Source organism: Falco peregrinus, chromosome 18, assembly GCF_023634155.1.
Source record: "Falco peregrinus isolate bFalPer1 chromosome 18, bFalPer1.pri, whole genome shotgun sequence".
NCBI classification, from domain to species: Eukaryota; Metazoa; Chordata; class Aves; order Falconiformes; family Falconidae; genus Falco; species Falco peregrinus.
The window spans coordinates 2480010-2499507 of NC_073738.1; the positions used below are offsets into that span (position 1 = coordinate 2480010).

Sequence of the window (19498 nt, forward strand, 5' to 3'; positions counted from 1 at the left end):
CCCCGTGAGGACCGTCGTGTCCCTTCCCTCCTGGCTCAGCTGCCATCCCCGAGGAGGCAGCCAAGGGCAGGACTCACTTACCTGGAGGGTAAAAAGTCCCGATCCCAACCTGGCCACCAACCAAGGGCAGGGCAGGCAGGAGACGGGACCTGATCTAACCCCGCGTTCGCACCTCGGTGCCCGTACCCCACCCCCGTTCTTGAGGGACACTCGAGGGGCCACATTTTCCTTTGTCCTTTATTTAGCACCGGGCCATTGGGTTTATACACAGTATAGAATAAATAGGGGGCCCCTCCGCCGGCTCAGCCACCCCGTGGCGAAGGGCAGAGTCATTACAAGCGGAAAGCAAGAGCTGAAAGCCTGAGAACGGGGACGTGGGGGAAGCTTGTGGCCATTAAATAAATTTCTTGGCCGTGGGGATGCAGCCGAGCCGGGGTTCCCATGCCCGGCCAGGGCAGCCGGTCCCGGCTGCCCTCACACTGGTTTAAACAGTGACAAAGAGAGACTTTAATCATTAACAAATCACGCTCAAGTTTACAGCAAGTGGTTTTTCCTCTGCATTAACCTGCCGGGAGGTTTGGAGCTGCAAAATCCCCTCCAACGCCTGGCCCGGCTCCCCCGAGGGCTGAGTAGTGTTCAGGGGGGTCCCCCAAATCCCCACTAGCTGAGGGAGGGGAGAGGAGAGCCCCCTGCGCTGCGGGGAAGCGAGCGCAGGGGAAGGGGGAAGGCAAAGGCGCCCCACGCCGCAGCTACCCCCCACAGCAGGTCAGGCACGGCAGGGACACAACCCAAAGGGATGGGCCAAACCAGCCCCCCCAGTGACACCAGTACCAGAGCTCTGCCCATGCCAGTTCTCACCCCCAGTGCTGTTCCCCGGGAGGCTCCTTATGCTCTCGTGTTCCCCCGACGTCCCTGCTCTCACAGGAAGCTAACGAAGGCAGCGAGGAGCGAAGCAGGGGGACACTGCGGGCACTGGGAGATGCCAGCAGGGCACAGGGCTACAGGATGACGCAGGGGGGGCGGCTGTTGGTGATTTTCTCCAGTGGTTCCCCATTCCTCGCTCTGCGAATCGCTTCAATCAGCTGAAGAGAGAGGGGAGGGGTCGCACCCCAGGCCAGCCTCGCTGCAAGGTCTGGTGGGGGAAGGAGCACTGGGGACACACACACAGTGCTCGGGAACACTTTGGGGGACATGTGGAGGTCAGTCAGTGCCAAGAGCCCAAACCTGGAGCTGTGGAGCTCCAAAAATGTTCCCCTCGTTCCCCGCAGGAGCGGCTCAGGCTCGCAGCATACTACAGCAGGACCCAGAGCAGGTCCCGGCAGGGTGGCAGGAAGGGCAACAACACCTGACGGGATCGTGAGGCTTTGCCAGAGCTTGGGTAGAGCCGGTGGGTGATGAAGCAGAGACACCATGGGACAACCCCCCCACAGGGGAGCTCACTGCCAAAGTAAGCCCCCCTGCGGCCCCCCTGCAGCCTGGCTGACACGAGGACCCTGTGGGGCCGGGTACTTACGTCCTTTTCGTAGGGAAAGCCTCCGTTCTCCAGCTTGGAGAAGACCAGCTGCCCGTTGATCTCAATCTCAAAGGCACCTTAAAAGCACGCAGGGCCGAGCCATAAGCCAGGCTCCTGCCCTGGGCGGTGTTGCCAACCCCCCCACCCCGCAGCTTTTCCTACCACACCAAACCCCGACACAAGCATCTGGGAGACAGAAACACCACGGTGGTACCCCTTAGCCTACCAGACCGTACCCCCAGTGGTGGGACTGGGCTGACAGAGCACACAGTGCACCCCTGGAGACCTCGGGGGGGGCTCCATTCTGCACCCAACGAGACCCCGGTGAGGTCTGAGCGATACGCAGCACCCAGACAACTGGGGCAACAACCCTGCCAGCCTCCCCACAAGGTTTAAACCCGTTCAGCCCCCCTCCGAGGCAGGGCTGACACCTGGCACCCCAGGGGGGCCAGGCCAGGGCCGCCCCCGCCGCAGCGCACCCCAGCAGTGACCCCTGCATGGCGCTGGCAGCTGCAGGCCCCCACCTGTGCCCCCCAGCCTGGACTCAATCTCGATGTCGGGGTACTCCTCCTTGACGGCGCTCGCCAGCTCCTGGTACGTGGGCTCGAAGCCGCAGGGCTCGCTGGGGGCCAGGAGAAGACGGTGAGAGCCAGGCCCACGGCGGGGGGAGCCCCAAGCAGCACCCCTCGCCCAGGCACCCCCCACCCAACCCCACTCCCAACTAAGGAGCCCCCAGCACCTGCCTCCCCTCCTACTGCCTGTACCCCCACACTCTCCAACAGCTCTCCTACACCCCCAAATCCCCAGAAGTCCATCTGTGACCCCCCCAAAACCCTCCTACCCCCATGCACCCCCCACGAGCGCCCCAATTCTTACACTACCCCAGCGCCCTACACCCCTCAGCCCCCCCATATCCCATTACCCCACGACTCACGCTCTCCCCAGCCCCCCCCACCCTACAGAGCCCCCCAGTACCCCCCCCTCCTCAGCCCCACCTTCACCCCCAGGCCTGAACCCACCCCCCAGTGCCCCACACCATATCCCATTACCCCACAACCCACCCTCTCCCCCAGCCCCCCCACCCCACAGAGCCCCCCAATACCCCCCTCCTCAGCCCCGCCTTCACCCCCAGGCCTGACCCTCCCCGAGTGCCCCCCATGCCCCGCCCCAGTTCCCCCAGTTTCCGCCCCGGGCACCCCATGCCCCCCGCACGCAGCACCCCCACACCCCCTCCGGGTGCCCCCGGCCCCCCCGCGGCCGGGACGGCGCTTACCAGTACTCCACCACGATGCGGACCCGCCGCTCGGCCCCAGCCCCGGCCCCTTCCCCGGCTGCTGCCGCCGCCTCGGCCCCGCCGCTCATCGCCGCCGGCCCCGCCGCTCGCCCGCCGCTTCCGGGTGCGGCCACGTGACGCGGCGCTTCCGGCCGCGCGCCGCTCCCCTCGCTGCCGCGGGCGGGCGGGGGCGCCACCTGCGGGCGGGAGGAACGCACAGCTGCTCCCGACCCCCCCGGACCCCCCCGACCCCCTTGGGACTCCCCCGAGCTCCGCGGACCCCCCCGAGCACGTGGGACCCCCACCGACCCCCGCGGGACCCCCACCGCGCCCCGTGACCCCCCCCCTTCGCTCTCCCGGGATAACCCCCCGGTTTCGTGGGACCCCCCACTGATCCCTGCGGGACGCCCACCGAGCCCCGCAGCACCCGCCCCATCCCGCGGGACCCCCACTGACCCCCGCGGGACCCCACCAATCTCGTGGGATCCCCACTGAACCCTGAGGGGCCCCCATGGCCCCTGCGGGACCCACTGACCTCCATGGACCCCCACTGACCCCCAAGGAGCCCCACTGAGCCCCGCGAAACCCCACCGACCCCCGTGGGGCCCCCAGTGACTCCCACAGGACCCCCACTCATCCTGTGGGGCTCCCACCGATCCCGTGGGACCCCCACTGACCCCTGCAGGATCCCCAATGACCCCTGTGGGACCCCTACCGACCCCTGTGGGACCCCATTGACCCTCATGGCACCCCCACTGACCCCGCAGGAGCTCTCCAGTCCCATGGGGATCCCCGCAGACCCCCAGGAACCCCAGTGCCCCTTGTGGGACCCCCACTGATACACCCCCCCCCCCCCCCGTGGGAGTCCTATAGGGCCTTGCCCCCCTGCCCCAGACCCTAGGGGACCACCCACGGGCCCCCATGACCCCTATGGAACCCCCAGCATTCTGCGTGGGGAACCCTATGACCCCCCCCGGGGTCACCTTGGGGACTCTGGCCCCACAGGTCCCCAAGCACCCGTGGGGACCCCCACACCCTCCGTGGGGGCACCCACCTCACTTATGGGGGACACCCACAAGGGATCCCACCCTCTGTCCCCATGACACCTCCCCCCCAGATCCCCTGAGGAGCACCCCCCATCCCACCAAACCCCAGCGGACCCTGCCACCTGCATGAGACCCCCCGGACCCCCCCACCTCACAGGGTCCCCACCTGCCCCAGTCCCTGGGCTGACCCTGTTGGACCCCCCACCTCATGGGGCCCTTCCAGCCCCCTGCATGTGGGTCCCGGGGAGCCCCATCCCAAACTCCCCACAGCCTGGGGTACACCAGAACAGCCACATGGCCCTGTGCCCCCCCCCCCCCCATCCCGGCTGTGTCCCCCCCACTCCCCCCTCCCAGGGCTGTGCTGCTCCTGGGGTCACCCCAGTGCATTGTGGGAAACTCCCCATCACCACCGTGGGGTCGTAGGATGGGGGTTCAGGGGGATCAGCCCCCCCGGGGCTGGCACAGGGCCAGGCTGGATGGTTCATGACGGGGCTGGGGGGCTGGGGGGGCACCCCTGGGTGGCATGGGGGCGCTGGGTGCCGGGCCGCCGGCCTGGGGCGGCATGATGTCAGGCGGGGGCGGGAGCTGGCGCAGGTAGATAAAGCCGGAGAGAACAGGAATCCCCGGTCCGGCGGGAGGGTGGCGGGACACGGCGGGCGCCTGCAGGTAGGAGCGGGGCTGGGGTGGGGGTCCCCCATGCCGTGGGGGCTACTAGCCATGCTGAGATGTTGGTCTCATCCCACCAGCGTGACCCCAGTCCCCCACTGCGCCCCCACCTCTTCCCTCCCACCTTCCTCCCAACTCTTCCTCCTTCTCCGCTGCCCCGGCACGGCCTTGTCGCCGCCGCCACCCCCACAGCCCCCTGGCCGGGGGAGCCCTGTCCCACCACCTGAGCGCCCACTGGGACCCCTGCCCACAGCTGGTGGCCCTGGGACCCTGCCCCTTAGGCCTGGTGACCCTGGGACCCTGTCCCCTAATCCTGGTGGCCTTGGGACCCCATCCTGTAGCCCTGGTGACCCTGGGACCCTGTCCCCTAATTCTGGTGGCCCTGGCACCCCATCCTATAACCCTGGTGGCCCTGAGACCCTGTCCCTTCACCCTGGTGACCCTGGGACCCTGTCCCCTAATTCTGGTGGCCCTAGCACCCTACCCCATAACCCTGGTGGCCCCAAGACCCTGTCCCCTAATCCTGGTGGCCCTGGGACCCCATCCCTTAGCCCTGGGAGCCCTGGGTCCCTGTCCCCTAATCCTGGTAGCCCTGGGATCTCATTCTATAGCCCTAGTGGCCCTGGGACCCTGTCCTCTAATCCTGGTGGCCCTGGGACCCCATCCCATAACCCTGGTGGCTCTGGGACCCTTCTCGTAGCCCTGGTGGCCTTGGGACCTCTGCCCTATAGCCCTGGTGGCCCTGGGACCCCACCCTGTAGCCTCAACACCCCCCAGTCCCCCTGTCCCACAGTCCTGCTGGCCCTGAGACCCCATCCCTTACTGTTGGTGGCCCTGGGACCCTGTCCCCTAGAACCGGTGGCCCTAGTCCCCCTACTCCATAACCCTGGTGGCCCTGGGACCCAGCCCTATAGTCCTGACACAATCCGGTCCCCCACCCCATAACCCTGGTGGCCCTGGGCCCCTTGCCCCATAGTCCCTGTCCCCCCCCTGTTTGTCCCAGACCCCAGGGACACCCCATGTCCCCTCACCATCACCACCACCCCATCAGAGCCCCGTCATGGCCACCAGGAGAGGGCTGGCACTGGGGTGACCTGAGGCCACGGTGATGGGCTGGCAGTCTGGTGGCAGGGCTGTGCCACCATCCCAGCACCCCACGGGATCCCCATCTGTCACATCCCCCATCAGTCCCTCCAGTGTCCCCTGCATGGCTTGGGGTGACGCTGCGTGTCACCATGGGCAGCATCACCCCACGTGATCCCCAGTTGTCCCCTGTGTCCCCAGGCTCACCCCGGGGCTTGACCCAGCAGGGAGACCCCAGCTGAGCCGGGATGGAGCAGAGGGTCCGTGCCGGTGGGATGGCCGGGGCAGGGCTGGGGACGTGGCGGGGCAAGGATGGGATGGGGATGGTGGTGGCAGCCGTGTGATGGCATCGGTCCTGCCTGGCCATGGACTTGGACCCTGAGCTGGCCCAGGGGCGGGGGACAGGGACAGGGATGGGGACGGGCAGCGGTGAATGATTAACCCAGCCCCGTGCGGCATCCCGGCCCCGGCAGTGTGCGCGTGCCCGCAGCCACCGAGTGCCGCCGGCGCGGCCATGGGTGCCGCGCGTGTCTTACGTGTGCCACGTGCCAGCCGGCCCCACGCCACCGTGGCCAGGCTGTGCCTGACCCTGCCTGGCCCAGAGGACCGGCGGTGGCACTGGCTGTGCCAAGCCGTGCGGTGCCACGCCGAGCTGTGCCATGCCGTGCCGTGCCATGCCGAGCTGTGCCCTGCCGTGGCAGGGCTGGCCCAGGGCCGTGGTTGCAAATCTTTTTGGGGCCGAAACCGGCACTCTGGCCGGTGCCCCCCTACCCTCCGAGGGCTGCGGCACCTCCTGGACGATGGCACCGGTGGCCTGGCAGGGGTGCCGGGTGGCACTGCTGCGTGGGGGGCCGTGCCGGCGGGCGGGCTCGCGGCAGTTCCCACGGCGGGTGTGGGTGCCGGCTCCCTCGCCCCTGGCCTGCCGGCGCGGCCGCCCCGGCTGGGATGCCAGCGTGGTGAGGTGGAGCTGGGAGCGGCCGCCAGAACTGGTTTGGCCGGACCCGAGGAGGTGTCTGGGCTGGGCTGCCGCCATGCGCCGCTTCCTGCTCCCGCCGGCGCCGTGCTGGCCCGCCACGGCTCAGCCTGGCACGGCTCTGCTTGGCACAGCTCAGCCCAGCATCACTCAGCCCGGCAAAGCTCAGCCCAGGTCACTCAGTCTGGCTCAGCCCAGCTCAGCCCAGTTCAGCCCAGCTCAGCCCAGCTCAGCCCAGTTCAGCCCAGCTCACCCAGTCTGTCTCAGCCCAGCTCAGCCCAGTTCAGCCCAGCTCAGCCCAGCTCAGCCCAGTTCAGCCCAGCTCACCCAGTCTGTCTCAGCCCAGCTCAGCCCAGTCTGGCTCAGCCCAGTTCAGCCCAGTTCAGCCCAGGTCACCCAGTCTGGCTCCGCCTAGCTCAGCCCAGCTCAGCCCAGCTCAGCCCAGTTCAGCCCAGCTCAGCCCAATTCAGCCCAGCTCACCCAGTCTGGCTCAGCCCAGCTCAGCCCGGCTCAGCCCAGTTCAGCCCAGCTCACCCAGTCTGGCTCAGCCCCGCTCAGCCCCAGCAGCCCCAGCCGCGCTCAGCCGGTGCCTCCCGGTGCCCCCAGCTCTCAGTGGTGCTGTGGGGACACTGGTGAGGGTCCCGCATGGGCTGGGAGGCTGTGGGGGATTCTCAGTTGGCTCATAGAGGGCTGTGCTCACCTCCAGGCTCACACCTGGGGACACCCCAACCCTGGGCACCATGAGGGGCTTTCTGAACCCCCCCGGGGTGGGTGCCAAGGGTGGGCAGCCCCTGACGGTGCCACGGCACCAGCTGCCCACACCGGCGTGGTGCAGCGTGGCTCACCAGAGCCTGGCGCGGTGTCCCCTTGGGGGCTGCTCACACGTGGCCACGGACCCCTGACCCTGCTGCCCCGGGGGCTGAGCAGCTGGAGCCTCGTGTGGTGCAGGACCCGGTTCTCTCCCCACAGATAATGCCATGGATGCCATGGACGGGGGGGCTCAGCGGAGCGGCCTCCAGGACCCCCCCGGGCCAGGCAGCGCAGAGCAGGAGGGGGTCCCTGGCGAGTGGGATGGGGGCGAGGGGCCACCAGAGGTCAAACGCTCCCAGCCCCTCTTCATCCACAGCAGCAGGTGGGTGGGTGGGTCTGGAGGCTGAGGGTCTCCTGGTGAGGTCGGGAGGGGGGGTCCAGCAGATCGAGGAGGAGGGGAGAGGTATGGGGATGGGGGCGCAGGAGCCGGTGCGGGGGTCTGCGGGAGCTCAGCCCCTCTGTGCCCGCAGCCGGCAGCTGGAGGAGGAGCCGCGCGCCTCGTCGCTGCCCAGCATCCCCAACCCCTTCCCCGAGCTCTGCAGCCCCTCCAACTCGCCCATCCTCAGCAGCCCAGCCCTGGGGCAGGGACCCCCCCGAGAAGGCACCTCCCACGTGAGTCAGGGGGTCAGGGAGCCGGGGAGAGGCGTGGGTCTCGCCCCGCCGCGGGGGGGTGGGGGGTCTGATGCCTGCCCCGGCGCGTTGCTGGCAGGTGGTGAAGGTGTTCGGCGAGGACGGCGCGTGCCGCTCGCTGGAAGTGTCGGCGGGGACGACGGCGCGGCAGCTCTGCGAGACGCTGGTGCGGAGGACGCGGGCGCTGCAGGACCACAGCTGGGCCCTGGTTGAGCTGCACCAGCACCTGGCTTTGGGTGAGCCGCTGGCATGACGCGGCACTAGGGTCATCCCCCCCCACCGCCCCCTCCCCGCTAAGCCCCCTCCCCCTGCAGAGCGGTGCCTGGAGGACCACGAGTCGGTGGTGGAGGTGCAGAGCTCCTGGCCCCCGGGTGCCGACAGCCGCTTTGTTTTCCGCAAGAACTTCGCCAAATACGAGCTCTTCAAGAGCAACGCGGTAGGTGGCCACCAGAGCAGAGCCCGTGGGGACACGGGTGTCCCCTGAGTACCCTGTGAGTGTCCCCTGACCCCCCTGTCCCCCCAGCAGTCCTTCTTCCCCGAGGTGATGGTGTCCAGCTGCCTGGAGGCAAATAAGAGCATGGCGCACTCTGAGCTCATCCAGGTACATGCCCCAACGTGCCGGGGGCAACCTGCTGTGCCATGGGGACCCCGCTGTGCCGTGGGGACCCCGCTGTGCCATGGGGACCCTGCTGTGCCGTGGGGACCCCGCTGTGCCATGGGGACCCTGCTGGGCCGTGGGGACCCCGCCGTGCCATGGGGACCCTGCTGTGCCATGGGGACTCTGCCGTGCCATGGGGACCCCACCATGCCCCTCAGCCCTCATCTTCCCGCAGAACTTCCTCAACTCCGGGAGCTGCCCCGAGGTCCAGGGCTTCCTGCAGCTGCGGGAGGCTGGGCGCAAGGTCTGGAAGCGTTTCTACTTCTCCCTGCGCCGCTCGGGGCTTTACTACTCCACCAAAGGCACCTCCAAGGTGGGCATGGGTGGGAGCACAGCTTGGGGGGGCTGTGGTGGGGCTGGCTCTGACACCCCTTACCCCACCCCAGGACCCCCGGCATCTCCAGTACTTCGCCGACCTCACAGAGTCCAACATCTACTACGTGACGCAGGGCAAGAAGCACTACGGGACGCCCACTGAGTTTGGCTTCTGCATCAAGGTGGGGATGTCCCTGCCTGGCTGGTGGCTGGGGGTCCCAGTCCTTCCATGTGCTTTCCCTTGCCGAGGGGGTCTCTGCCCCTCGAGAGCCGGCTGGGGCTGCCCCATGATGGCTCCAGCTTCTCCCCGCAGCCCTCCAAGGTGCGGAGCGGCGTGAAGGGCCTGAAGCTGCTCTGCAGCGAGGATGAGCAGAGCCGGAGCTGCTGGATGGCAGCTTTCCGCCTCTTCAAGGTGAGCCCTGGCCCCACTGAGGGATCACCGGCTCCATGCCAGGGGGATGTGGGGGATTGCTGGGGGGATACTCGGAGGGATGCTGGAGGGATGCGGGGAGATGCTGGAGGGATGCTGGAAGATGCAGGGAGATGCTGGAGGGATGCTGGGGGATGCTGGAGAGATGTGGGGGGATGTGGGGGGTTGTGGGGGATGCTGGAGGAATGGCGAGGATGCTGGGGGGATGCAGGGGCATGTGGAGGTATGCAGGGGGATGCTGGAGGGATGTGGGGAGATGCAGGGGGATGCAGGTGGATGCTGGAGGGACGCTGGGGGGATGTGGGAGAGTCCAGGGGGTGCTGGAGGGATGTGGGGGGATGCTGAAGGGATGCAGAAGGATGCAGGGGGATGCTGGGGGGAAGTCCCCATCCCTGTGCTAGCAAAGATGCAGGATGGGTGTCCCCATCCCCACACCGGGTAGATGTGGGGGTCCCCATCCCCACACTGGGTGCACGTGGAGGTCCCCGTCCCCACGCCAGGTGGGTGCTCCCCAACCCTGCTGTGGGGTGGAGGTCCCATGGGACCCCCCCAACTCATGGGGCTGCTCCCCCCAGTATGGCATGCAGCTCTACCGCAACTACCAGCAAGCGCAAGCACGGCTGAGCCAGCCCCCCTGGATTGGCCCCACACCCCTGGTGAGTGCTGCCCCTGCCACAGCCCCCACCCCATGGGGACCCCCACGGTCACCCCCCGCTCCCCTGCAGCGAAGCGTCTCAGACAACGCGCTGGTGGCCATGGACTTCTCGGGGTGCACGGGACGGGTGATCGAGAACCCCAGCGAGGTGCTGACGGTGGCACTGGAGGAGGCACAGGCCTGGAGGGTGAGTTGGGGTGCAGGGGTGTGAGGGGGGGTGTCCCTGAGACCCCCTCTGACTCCTGCTCCTTGCTTTGCACGGCCAGAAGAAGACGACGCACCGGTACAGCCTGCCAGCAGCCTGCCAGAGCTCCCCCGCTCAGCGCCGGTGAGCGGTGCCCACCCCTGGGGTCCCAACTGGCAGATCTGAGTTGTGCTGAGGGGGGGTCCCCTGCCTTGGCTGGGGGTCCCCCCTGAGCCTGACACCCATATCCCCGCAGCCATCCACCGCACCCAGCCCTGGTTCCACGGGCGCATCTCCCGGGAGGACACCCAGCAGCTCATCGGCCGTCAGGGCTTGGTGGATGGGTATGGGACCCTGGGGGGGGGTGTCAGGGTCGCTGGGGCGCATGGGGGGGGCATGGGACCCCTGGGGGGTACATGACCCCCAAGGTTATAAAGCTTTGCATGGGGTGATGCAGGACACCTGCGGGGATGGGGGGGAGCCTTGGTGGGGAGGGGGGGGGGCATGGGATGGCAGAGGGCGCTGGGACCCCTCCAGGGTTTGTAGGGGATCTGCAGCCCCCAGGGGCTCAGGAGCTTGGGGTCTGCAGGGGACGATAACAGGTCCCTGGGGCTCTCAGGGGTTGCAGCGCCCCAGGGCTTGGGGGGGGCCACCTAGGACCCCAGGGGTGACAAGAGGGGGCCCGGGGCGAGCAGTGACACCCCCTCCTGGGACTGGCAGTGTCTTCCTGGTGCGGGAGAGCCAGCGCAACCCCAAGGGCTTCGTCCTGTCCCTGTGCCACCTGCAGAGGGTCAAACACTATCTCATCCTGCCGGTGAGTGCTGGCGCGGGGGCCGGCCGGGGCTGGGGGCTGCCGGCGTGTGCTGGGGGCAGGGGGTCCTCACACGGGTCCCCCCGGCAGAGCGAGGAGGAGGGTCGGCTCTACTTCACCATGGACGACGGGCAGACCCGCTTCGCCGACCTCATCCAGCTTGTGGAGTTTCACCAGATCAACCGTGGCATCCTGCCGTGCAAGCTGCGGCACTACTGCACCTGCGTGGCTCTCTGAGTCACGGCCGGCACGGCACCGCCTGGTTCAGCCCAGCACCACCGGCATGGCATGGCATGGCTGGGTTCAGCCCAGCACCACTGGCACGGTTTGGCACAGCCCGGCACTGCCAATATGGCATGGCTGGGTTCAGCCCAGCACCACTGGCATGGCATGGCATGGCTGGGTTCAGCCCAGCACCACCGGCATGGCATGGCATGGCTGGGTTCAGCCCAGCACCACTGGCATGGTTTGGCACAGCCCGGCACTGCCAATATGGTACGGCGTGGCACAGCCCAGCACCACTGGCATGGCTTGGCGCAGCCCAGCACCACTGGTGTGGCTTGGCGCAACCCGGCACTGCCAATATGGCATGGCTTGGCGCAGCCCAGCACCACTGACGTGGTTTGGCACAGCCCGGCACAGGGTGGCAGGATTGGGGCCGGCTTGGCGCAGCACGTGCAGGGACGAGGATGGCTCCTCCACCACCAGCCCCCCACCCTGTGCCCTGGGTGCCAGCTCTGCCCCCGGGGTCCTGGGGTGCCAGCGCTGCCAGTCCCCCACACACTCAAGCACTTTCTGCACCACCCCCCACCCCCCCCCTGCCTCCACAGCACCAGCCACAAGTGTCCCCAAGTGTCCCCAGGGGGGCCTGGCACTCCTCACCCCCAGGCCAGGAGGGCTTGGGGGTCCCCAGTCCCAGGAGTGGGGTCCCGGGGAGGGGGGGTGGGAGGTTGAGGGGGGCACCCATCACTGTGTCCCCCATGTCCCCACAAGGCCAGTTCAACTGTGACGTGTTTTATACCAGTGACAATAAAATGTTATTTTTTCAGAGCTTCCGCCTCATCCCCTCTGTAGGCAAAGCCGGGGTGCTGGGGGGGTCCGTCCCCACCCCCCCCACTGCCAGCGTGCACATGGCTGGCAGCGTCCCCATGTCCTGCAGTGTCCCCGTGGTGCCCCCGGTCCCGCACAAAGGCCCCTCTGTGCGCCATGGCACCACGTGCGGCTCAGCCACGCGGCCGCCGGCAAATCCCCGGGCGGGGATTAGTGGGGCAGGATTAAGGGCCCCAGTTTGGGGGGGCTGGGGCCGCACCAGCTGCTATTAAAGGCGGGGGGGCCGGGGAGCGGGGCCGCGGTGGTGCCATGGCTCCGAAGACGGTGCTGATCACCGGCTGCTCCTCCGGCATCGGGCTGGCGCTGGCGGTGAGGCTGGCACGGGACAAGCAGCGCCGCTTCCGAGGTGAGTGGGGTTGGGGGGATCCCCCATGCCTAGGGGAGACCCCCGTGCGGGGCTTAGCTGCCTCTGCCCCCAGTTATCGCCACCATGAGGAACGTGGGCAGGAGCGGGGCGCTGGCGGCGGCGGCGGGGCCGGCACTGGGTCGGACGCTGGAGATCAAGCAGCTGGATGTCTGCGACGAGGACTCCATCCGCGCCTGCCTCAACAGCATCCCTGGGCGCCACATCGACGTCCTGGGTGAGCCCCAGCACCCCCCTCCCACCGAGTCCCCATGGCGCCCCGTGCTGGGGGGCCACATGCCAGGGAGCCTCCATGCTGGGGACACCCCGTGCATGGGGGGTTGTCCATGCTGAGCATGTCCCATGCTGGGGACCCTCTGTGCTGGGGACACCTCATGCACCAGGGACTCCCTGACCCCATGCACCAGGGACCCTCCATGCCAGGGACCCTCTGTGCTGGGGCCACCCCGTGTCCCAGGGACCCCCTGACCCCGCACACCAGGGACCCTCCATGCCAGGGACCCTCTGTGCTGGGGACACCTCATGCACCAGGGACCCCCTGACCCCACACACCAAGGACATCCTGCACCAGTGACCCTCTGTGCCGGTGCCACCCCATGTCCCAGGGATCCTCCACACCCAGGGCATCCCATGCTGGGGACCCTCTGAGCATTGGGGACCTTCAGCATTGGGTGCAGGAGGCCCCTGCATGGGGGACACCCCACTGATGCCCCGTGCCCACAGTCAGCAACGCCGGGGTGGGCATGGCTGGCCCCCTGGAGTGCCAGAGCCTGGCAGCCATGCAGAGCCTCATGGACACCAACTTCTTCGGCCTCGTCCGCCTGGTCAAGGAGGTCCTGCCCGACATGAAGCGCCGCCGCGGGGGGCACATTGTGGTCATCAGCAGCATCATGGGCCTGCAGGGTAGGGGAGGATGGGGCACCCTGGTGGAACCAACAACCCCCCCCCCACCCCAACCCTGACTGGGACCCCCTCCACCCATTCCAGGCATCGTCTTCAACGACATCTACGCAGCCTCCAAGTTTGCAGTGGAGGGTTTCTGCGAGAGCCTGGTGGTGCAGGCGCTGCGCTTCAATGTGGCGTGAGTCCAGGGGCTGGTGGTGGGCACGGCCCCCCCGGGGCGGAGGTGTTTGGGGGGTGCCGGGGTCCCCAGTGCCCCATCCCTGGGCAGGATCAGCCTGGTGGAGCCAGGGCCGGTGACGACGGAGTTCGAGATGAAGTTGTACGAGGAAGCCAAACGCGCTGACTACTCGCGGACCGACCCCGAGACGGCCGACATCTTCACCAACCTCTACCTGAGGAACTCCAGGGACGTCTTCGCCAGCCTGGGCCAGACCCCTGAGGACATCGCGGAGGTGACAGGCGGGCAGGTGGCCCTGCCAGGAGTGGGGCTGCCCTCTTCCCACCCCCCAGCCTGGCAACCCCCAGCTGGGCTGGGCTCTTTAGAGAAGCCTCAATTAGCCCTAACGAGGAGCAGCGACCCCCAGCTGGCAGCAGAGCAGGGGTCCTGCTCCAACAACTCCTTCCCCCTCAGCTCCATCCTGATGGGGCTGAGCCCAGCTGGGAATGGGGGTGGATGGGGATGGGGTTGGGATGGGATGGGAGTGGGGGATGGGAATGGGGATGGGATCAGGTGGGATGTGGTTGGGGATAGGATAGGATGGGAATGGGAAGGAGATGGGATGGGGATGGGAAGGAGATGGGATGGGAATGGGAAGGAGATGGGATGGGGATGGGAAGGAGATGGGATGGGGATGGGAAGGGGTTTGGAATGGAATGGGATGGGGATGGGGATGGGCAAGGGGATAGGATGGGATGGGAGTGGAAAGGGGTTGGGGATAGGATGGGATGGGAATGGGATTGGGAATGGGGATGGGATGCAGACAGGATGGGATGGGGATGGAAATGGGAATGGGGATGGGCTGGGATGGGCTGGGAAGGAGAGGGAGGAGATGGGGGCAGGAAGGGGACAGTGATGTCCCTATGTGCAGCACACACTGCGGGTGATCGAGGCGGCTCGGCCACCTTTCCGGCATCAGACCAATGTGGCGTACACGCCGATGGCCGCGCTGAAGCATGCCGACCCCAGCGGCGCCCTCATGACCGATGCTTTCTACAAGCTGGTGTTCAAGTACGACGCGGTGCTGCGGCTCAGCCTCCGCGCCATCCGCCTGCTCCGCTGGAAAGCCCAGAAGGTGAAGGAGGGTGTCCGGCTGTTGGGCTTCAGATAGACCCCCAACCCCCGGTACCCAGCTCCCTTCGGGGGGCAGCTCGGAGGTGGGGGGTGAGTGGGGCTGGGACCTGCGGGGGGTTTCGCTTCCTGGCCCGAAATAGTGCCCGCCACCGCCGCATTAAAATCGGGAGTGGTATTTTTAACCAGTGCCAGGTGAAAAAGCAGAGCAGCTTCCTCTGAGAGTGCAGCGGCCGTGAAGGGGCTGGGAAGGGCTAGCAGCTGCCCCCCCCCAGCCTCCTGCTCTCTGGGGGCACCCAGACCCCCCCCATCCCCTTGCACCCAGGGGCATGCAGCACCCTGGGGCCCTGGTCCTGTCCCCAGCGATGGCTGCGTCCCTTCCCCCAGCCATGGTTGTGGGGTCAGCAGTGCCCTGTGTGTGGGGGTCCCATACTGCACTGTGTCACCCCCCCACCAGCACCGAGCCCCCGGCACTGGGCCGGCACAGGGGGCTGCAGGGCGCTGGTGCAGCTCGGCTGCAGCACTGGGTTCAGGGGGTGCAGGGATGGCAGCAGGGTGCAAAGGGTGCGCGGTGTGTCCAGCGGGTGCATGGGGGTGTAAAGAGGGGGTGCAAAGGGGCTGCAGGGACTGGTGCAGAGCATGTAGATTGCTGGGTGCAGGGTTGCTGGGTGCAGGATGGGTGCAGGGGTGCAGCGTGCATGGCGGGCGCAGGCCAGGCAGCATATCAGGGGGACCCCAGCACCCTGCGCTGCTCTGGGGGCTCCCCACCAGCTTGGGGAGGGGGATGGCAGGGAGGGGGGGTGCAGCCTGTGCCACCCCCCGTGCTGGGTGCAGGGTGCTTGCGTGTGGGCGCCTGGCGTGACAGCACCCAGGAGGTGAGAGCAGGGGGAAACCGCAGGGAGGCCCGGCATGATTCAGTGCCGTGGGGCCATTTCTCAGAAACCTTCCTGGCTCCCACCACGCTTCCCGCTGCAGCTGCGCCGGAGCCAGGGACACCGCACAGCCTCGCCGGTGCCCAGGATGGAGGGTGCAGGGATGCAGGTGTGGCAGGGATGCCGGGTCCTCAGTGTAGCCCCCCCCAAACCCCTGCCAGGACCCCCAGCCCCATGTGCGAGGAGCTGGATGGCAGCTGCAGCACCGTGCACCAGCTCGTGTGGGTCTGGCTGGCTCCAGGCACCTCGGGGACAAGACGGTGGGGGGGGGAGAGGAAATATTTTTGCATTATCCCCCCCTTTTTGCGCGGGTTGATGGCAAAGCAGCGGTGGGGACCATGGCACTGGGGCTATGGCAACGGAGCAGCACCTGCGGGACGTGCAAGGGTGACATCAAAGCGGTGGCGGAGAATCAGCCCCCCCTTCCCCCCCGCTGTGGTTTCTGCAGATTTGACTAACTTTCTCCGCTCCAGGGGTTAGGGAGGGGGGGTAGGGGGGGGCTACGCCAGGCCTCAGGGAGCAACGAAGGGGGGCCCCCCACCAGAGGCACAGCTGTGGGAAATGGGGCTGAGAAGGAGGGCAGGAACCCCCCCAGACACCCCCAGCCCCACGGTTCCCCCAGTCCCCCAGGAAAGCAGCAGTGAGAGGGAAGGGGGGGGCAGGATCATCCCCAACACCCCACAGCCCCACTCACAGCCCATCTCACCAACGCCCGTGGTGGGAAGGGGGTCCTGGGTGAAGCGAGGGGGGAAATGGAGCTGCTGTGGCCTGGGGAGGGGGGGTCCTCCATTGGTGGGGGGCGCCGGGGCCATGGCTATGGCTGAGGAGCATCACCACCAGCCTGGGACCATCGTCCCCGGTTGTGGGGTGCCACTGCAGAGGCCAGGAACATCCCCGCCATGGGCACAGCCCCGCCGGTGGGGGGCTGCGTCCGAGGGGCCGAGGCCGCTCGTGGGGTACAAGCAGGTTCTTCTCAAAACAATCGTCTGTCGGGACTTTCCTGGCCCCGGCGTGTGACAATCGGCAGCCACTCCCCCCTGTGCCGTCGCTCCCCCGAGGGCTGCGCACGCTGCCCAGGTGCGCTGCCTTGCTGCGATGCAAATGCGGTGCCAGATATAACCCCGCCGGAGGGAATGGCGGTGGCACAGGAGTGCGCGGCTCCCCGGGGGCTTCACTTCCCTCCCGGCAAAGCGAGGGGGGCATCAGGCGTGACGTGAACCTGCTGTCCCCACCGTGGTGCCACGGGGACAGCCGCGGCCCTGTCCCTGCTTGCTGCCTGCACCCATGGCTGCAAAGCTTCCCCCTTGGCAGTGCCAGCGTGGGGGGCACTTGCAAGACCCCCAACCCCTTGTTGCTCAGCCCCCCAAGAGGAGCACAGAGGTGGCCCCGTGCCCCGCTCACGCCTTGCCCCCCGGCTTTGGGGAGCCCCACACCCTCCCTGGGGACAACAGGAGCCCGGCAGAGCCACCCAGCCCACGCAGAGGGCTGGAAAACGCCGGGGAGGTCCGCAGTGGGATGGCGCGGGGGAGCGTGACTCAGCCAGAGGCTGGGGAACTGGGACAAGGAGGAGGTGACGGAGGTGACTCAGTCCTCCCGCACCCTCTCGCCTCTCCCGGCACTGCTGGTCTTCGGGTGCTGGACCGCTCTGTGACGGGGAGCAGGAGCTGGCCAGGATGCTCAGAGGATGCAGCTCAGCACCCGGAAAAGTTTTATAGGATTTTTTTGTGCGTTACAAAGCGTGTTTCAACATGATGGGGGAAACGAGTTCCTCGCTGCTCTATCATAATTACAGCATATCAGCAGATAAGGATCTCTGTCATCACACCAACCCAACGTTTTTATAAGCCTGGTGCTTGAAAGGGTCTTTGGTTCCAGGCAGGAGAGGGCTGGGGGGTGAGTTAGTGTCCAAACAGCTTCTATTCCGGGAAAAGCCGGGCTGGGGATACGCTGTGGGATTCGCTGCCCCCCAGCGCCGAGCCCCCTGGGTCAGCCTGGAGCTGCGAGCGCTGGCAGCGTTTCACCCAGTCCTTCCGAGTCACCTGGCAGCGTCGCAGCGAGGGGAAAATAACTCTTGGCGCTTGCGTTTCACCCAGGCGAGGGAGGAAGTGAAGGTGAAGGTAAAAGAAAAAAAAAAAAAAAAAAGGATCCTGTGACTTTCTTTTTGGGTTTGTTTTTTTTTTTTTTTTCTTTTCTGTTTTTCAAGCGTGTCCAGCTTCTCATGGTAGAAGGCGTCGGGAGGGTATGAAATAAGCATGAGCAACACCAACCTGCTAAAACAGGTGCTAAAAAAGGGCTGTGGGAGGGTTGGCGTCAGCCTGCCCCCTCCCCGCCTGCCGGCGTGTTTCCATCGGACAGACACGCTCTGGCACGGTGGGCGCAACTCCCGTTGCCCCACGGAAAGCCCGAGCCCACGGAGCAGCCATGCCTCCAGCATTGAAGCCGGCCTGGAGGGGGTCCAGGCACGTGGGGCTGGGAGTTTCCTTGCCCCCCTCCCTGGGCTGCTGGGCATGCAGGCTCGTCCCCCTGCGGATGGCGGGACCCCCAGCGATCCTACCAGTGAGAGCGTGGCTGCGTGGGGAGGAATTCAAGGGGCACGTGCCCCTTCCACCATCCCCTTCCTCGACGCTCCTTTCCCTGGCGCTGCCAGCCGGGGGACACCCTGCGCGAGGGCAGCGTGATGCCCACCCAGCGTCACCCACAGGCGCCTGCAATCCCAGGCACAAACCCAGCCTCCGGTGTGCACCAGCACCGTGGCTCAGCACCCGGCCACCGCCACCACCACCGCCAGGGCTCCTCCACACTTCTGCCGGAGCCTGGTTTCGCTGTGACTGTGCTTGGTAACACCAGGGCGAGGAGGATGGCACGTTGTGACAGATCAAGTCACAAGGAGCGAGTCCTGAGGCTGGCAGCAGCTGCCTGCACGCTCGGCTTGGTGTCCAGGGCATCCCGCAGGAATCGCTTCTGCTCTACTGGGGTGACTTTGGGCTGTTCCCCTCCTGGGAATGCATGTCCTGCGCTTGCTGGGGAGACAAGGAGAGTCGTGGCAGTGCCAGCTCAGAGAAGGGCACGTTTCCTTGGACCGTAGCGTTCATCTGTTAACCAAAACTAAAACCCAATCCCATTTTTCAGCAGTTAGAGGAGCAGACTACTTTAGCTTTACATCTCAGAGGGTATCAGCACTCCACTGAGTAACTAGTCAGTGTTCTGCCATCGGGTCAGCAGCCCCGCGTGGAAGCACCACGGCTGCGCGCTGGTCATGGCTTCCATCACATCATCATGATTTACAGATCCCAGCGGCAATAGACGGGAGCAGCTCTGGCCCCGGCGCTCCGCTCCCGCTTGTCAGCCAGGATCTGCTGTTCACCTTTGGGCTCTGAGCGTCACCCAGCGCCTCTGCTTTTGTGGCTGAAAGAATGAGCTTTGGCCATGGGAGAGCAGGGGAACAGAGCAGCGCCCAGGTCCTGTTAACTATTAGGTACACAGGAGTTTATGGAAATTTTTAAAAAATTTAATAAAGTTTTAAGCACAAGAGACTCATTCTTTAATGCTAAAAGCTGGATTGCTGAGCCTCCTGCTGTTGCGCTGCCTGCTGTTTTGGTATAATTCATCAGCAGAGAAAGAAACCAAGCGGAGACAGATGAAACAGCTGGCTGGAGCGTGGTCAAAGAGAATGGTCTGAGCAGAAATTTGTTTCATACCAAGAAAACCAAAGCAGGAGCAGAATAAATCAGGCTCACAGCAACTACCGGCAGATTTTGCCCCTCTGTTTGCCCAGAAGAAGCGATTCGCAAAGCTCCTGGAGCTCAGAGACCTGCCCGAGGCTGCACGCAGCCCCACGGGCTCCCTGCCTCCCA

General features: G+C 66.5%; 3 protein-coding genes across 4 annotated transcripts; 2 read left to right on the forward strand and 1 right to left on the reverse strand.

The window, feature by feature from the left end:
• Nucleotides 1-219: 219 nt before the first annotated feature.
• On the reverse strand, nt 220-6614 carry MIEN1 (migration and invasion enhancer 1). The gene is made up of 5 exons (XM_055790104.1): nt 6353-6614; nt 2787-3006; nt 2038-2135; nt 1514-1590; nt 220-1082 (listed from the first exon to the last, which is right to left on the reverse strand). Exons 1-5 carry the CDS (start codon nt 6612-6614, stop codon nt 999-1001), a joined length of 741 nt encoding a protein of 246 aa, XP_055646079.1. The 3' UTR covers nt 220-998.
• GRB7 (growth factor receptor bound protein 7) lies at nt 4232-11441 on the forward strand. Of its 2 annotated transcripts, XM_055789884.1 has the most exons (15): nt 4232-4498; nt 7524-7686; nt 7835-7976; nt 8074-8230; nt 8309-8430; nt 8518-8595; nt 8828-8965; nt 9039-9149; nt 9281-9379; nt 9973-10053; nt 10123-10239; nt 10319-10369; nt 10471-10580; nt 10957-11050; nt 11138-11441. In XM_055789884.1, exons 2-15 carry the CDS (start codon nt 7532-7534, stop codon nt 11282-11284), a joined length of 1602 nt encoding a protein of 533 aa, XP_055645859.1. In that variant the 5' UTR covers nt 4232-4498; nt 7524-7531; the 3' UTR covers nt 11285-11441. The 2 variants fall into 2 exon arrangements, with proteins under 2 accessions (XP_055645859.1, XP_055645858.1); XM_055789883.1 differs by lacking the exons at nt 10957-11050; nt 11138-11441 and having other exon boundaries at nt 8521-8595; nt 9973-10239; nt 10319-10563.
• A 797-nt stretch (nt 11442-12238) lies between these two features.
• LOC101922231 (retinol dehydrogenase 8) lies at nt 12239-14761 on the forward strand. The gene is made up of 6 exons (XM_005232659.3): nt 12239-12503; nt 12577-12738; nt 13245-13424; nt 13509-13602; nt 13693-13876; nt 14513-14761. The coding sequence occupies exons 1-6, from the start codon at nt 12407-12409 to the stop codon at nt 14750-14752; spliced, it is 957 nt and encodes a 318-aa protein (XP_005232716.1). The 5' UTR covers nt 12239-12406; the 3' UTR covers nt 14753-14761.
• Nucleotides 14762-19498: the final 4737 nt, after the last annotated feature.

Bases quoted from the DNA above. Each gene is read 5' to 3' on its own strand.
- MIEN1 (XM_055790104.1), bottom strand. From the start codon at position 6,614: ATGGCGGCAGCCCAGCCCAGACACCTCCTCGGGTCCGGCCAAACCAGT. The intron at 2,136-2,786 runs GTAAGCGCCGTC...CCTGGCCCCCAG, and splicing joins CGCATCGTGGTGGAGTACTG to CGAGCCCTGCGGCTTCGAGC. The intron at 1,083-1,513 runs GTAAGTACCCGG...CTCTCTCTTCAG, and splicing joins GCTTTCCCTACGAAAAGGAC to CTGATTGAAGCGATTCGCAG.
- GRB7 (XM_055789884.1), top strand. From the start codon at position 7,532: ATGGATGCCATGGACGGGGGGGCTCAGCGGAGCGGCCTCCAGGACCCC. The intron at 9,380-9,972 runs GTGAGCCCTGGC...TGCTCCCCCCAG, and splicing joins CAGCTTTCCGCCTCTTCAAG to TATGGCATGCAGCTCTACCG. The intron at 10,054-10,122 runs GTGAGTGCTGCC...GCTCCCCTGCAG, and splicing joins GGATTGGCCCCACACCCCTG to CGAAGCGTCTCAGACAACGC.
- LOC101922231 (XM_005232659.3), top strand. From the start codon at position 12,407: ATGGCTCCGAAGACGGTGCTGATCACCGGCTGCTCCTCCGGCATCGGG. The intron at 12,739-13,244 runs GTGAGCCCCAGC...CCGTGCCCACAG, and splicing joins GCGCCACATCGACGTCCTGG to TCAGCAACGCCGGGGTGGGC. The intron at 13,877-14,512 runs GTGACAGGCGGG...CCCTATGTGCAG, and splicing joins CCCCTGAGGACATCGCGGAG to CACACACTGCGGGTGATCGA.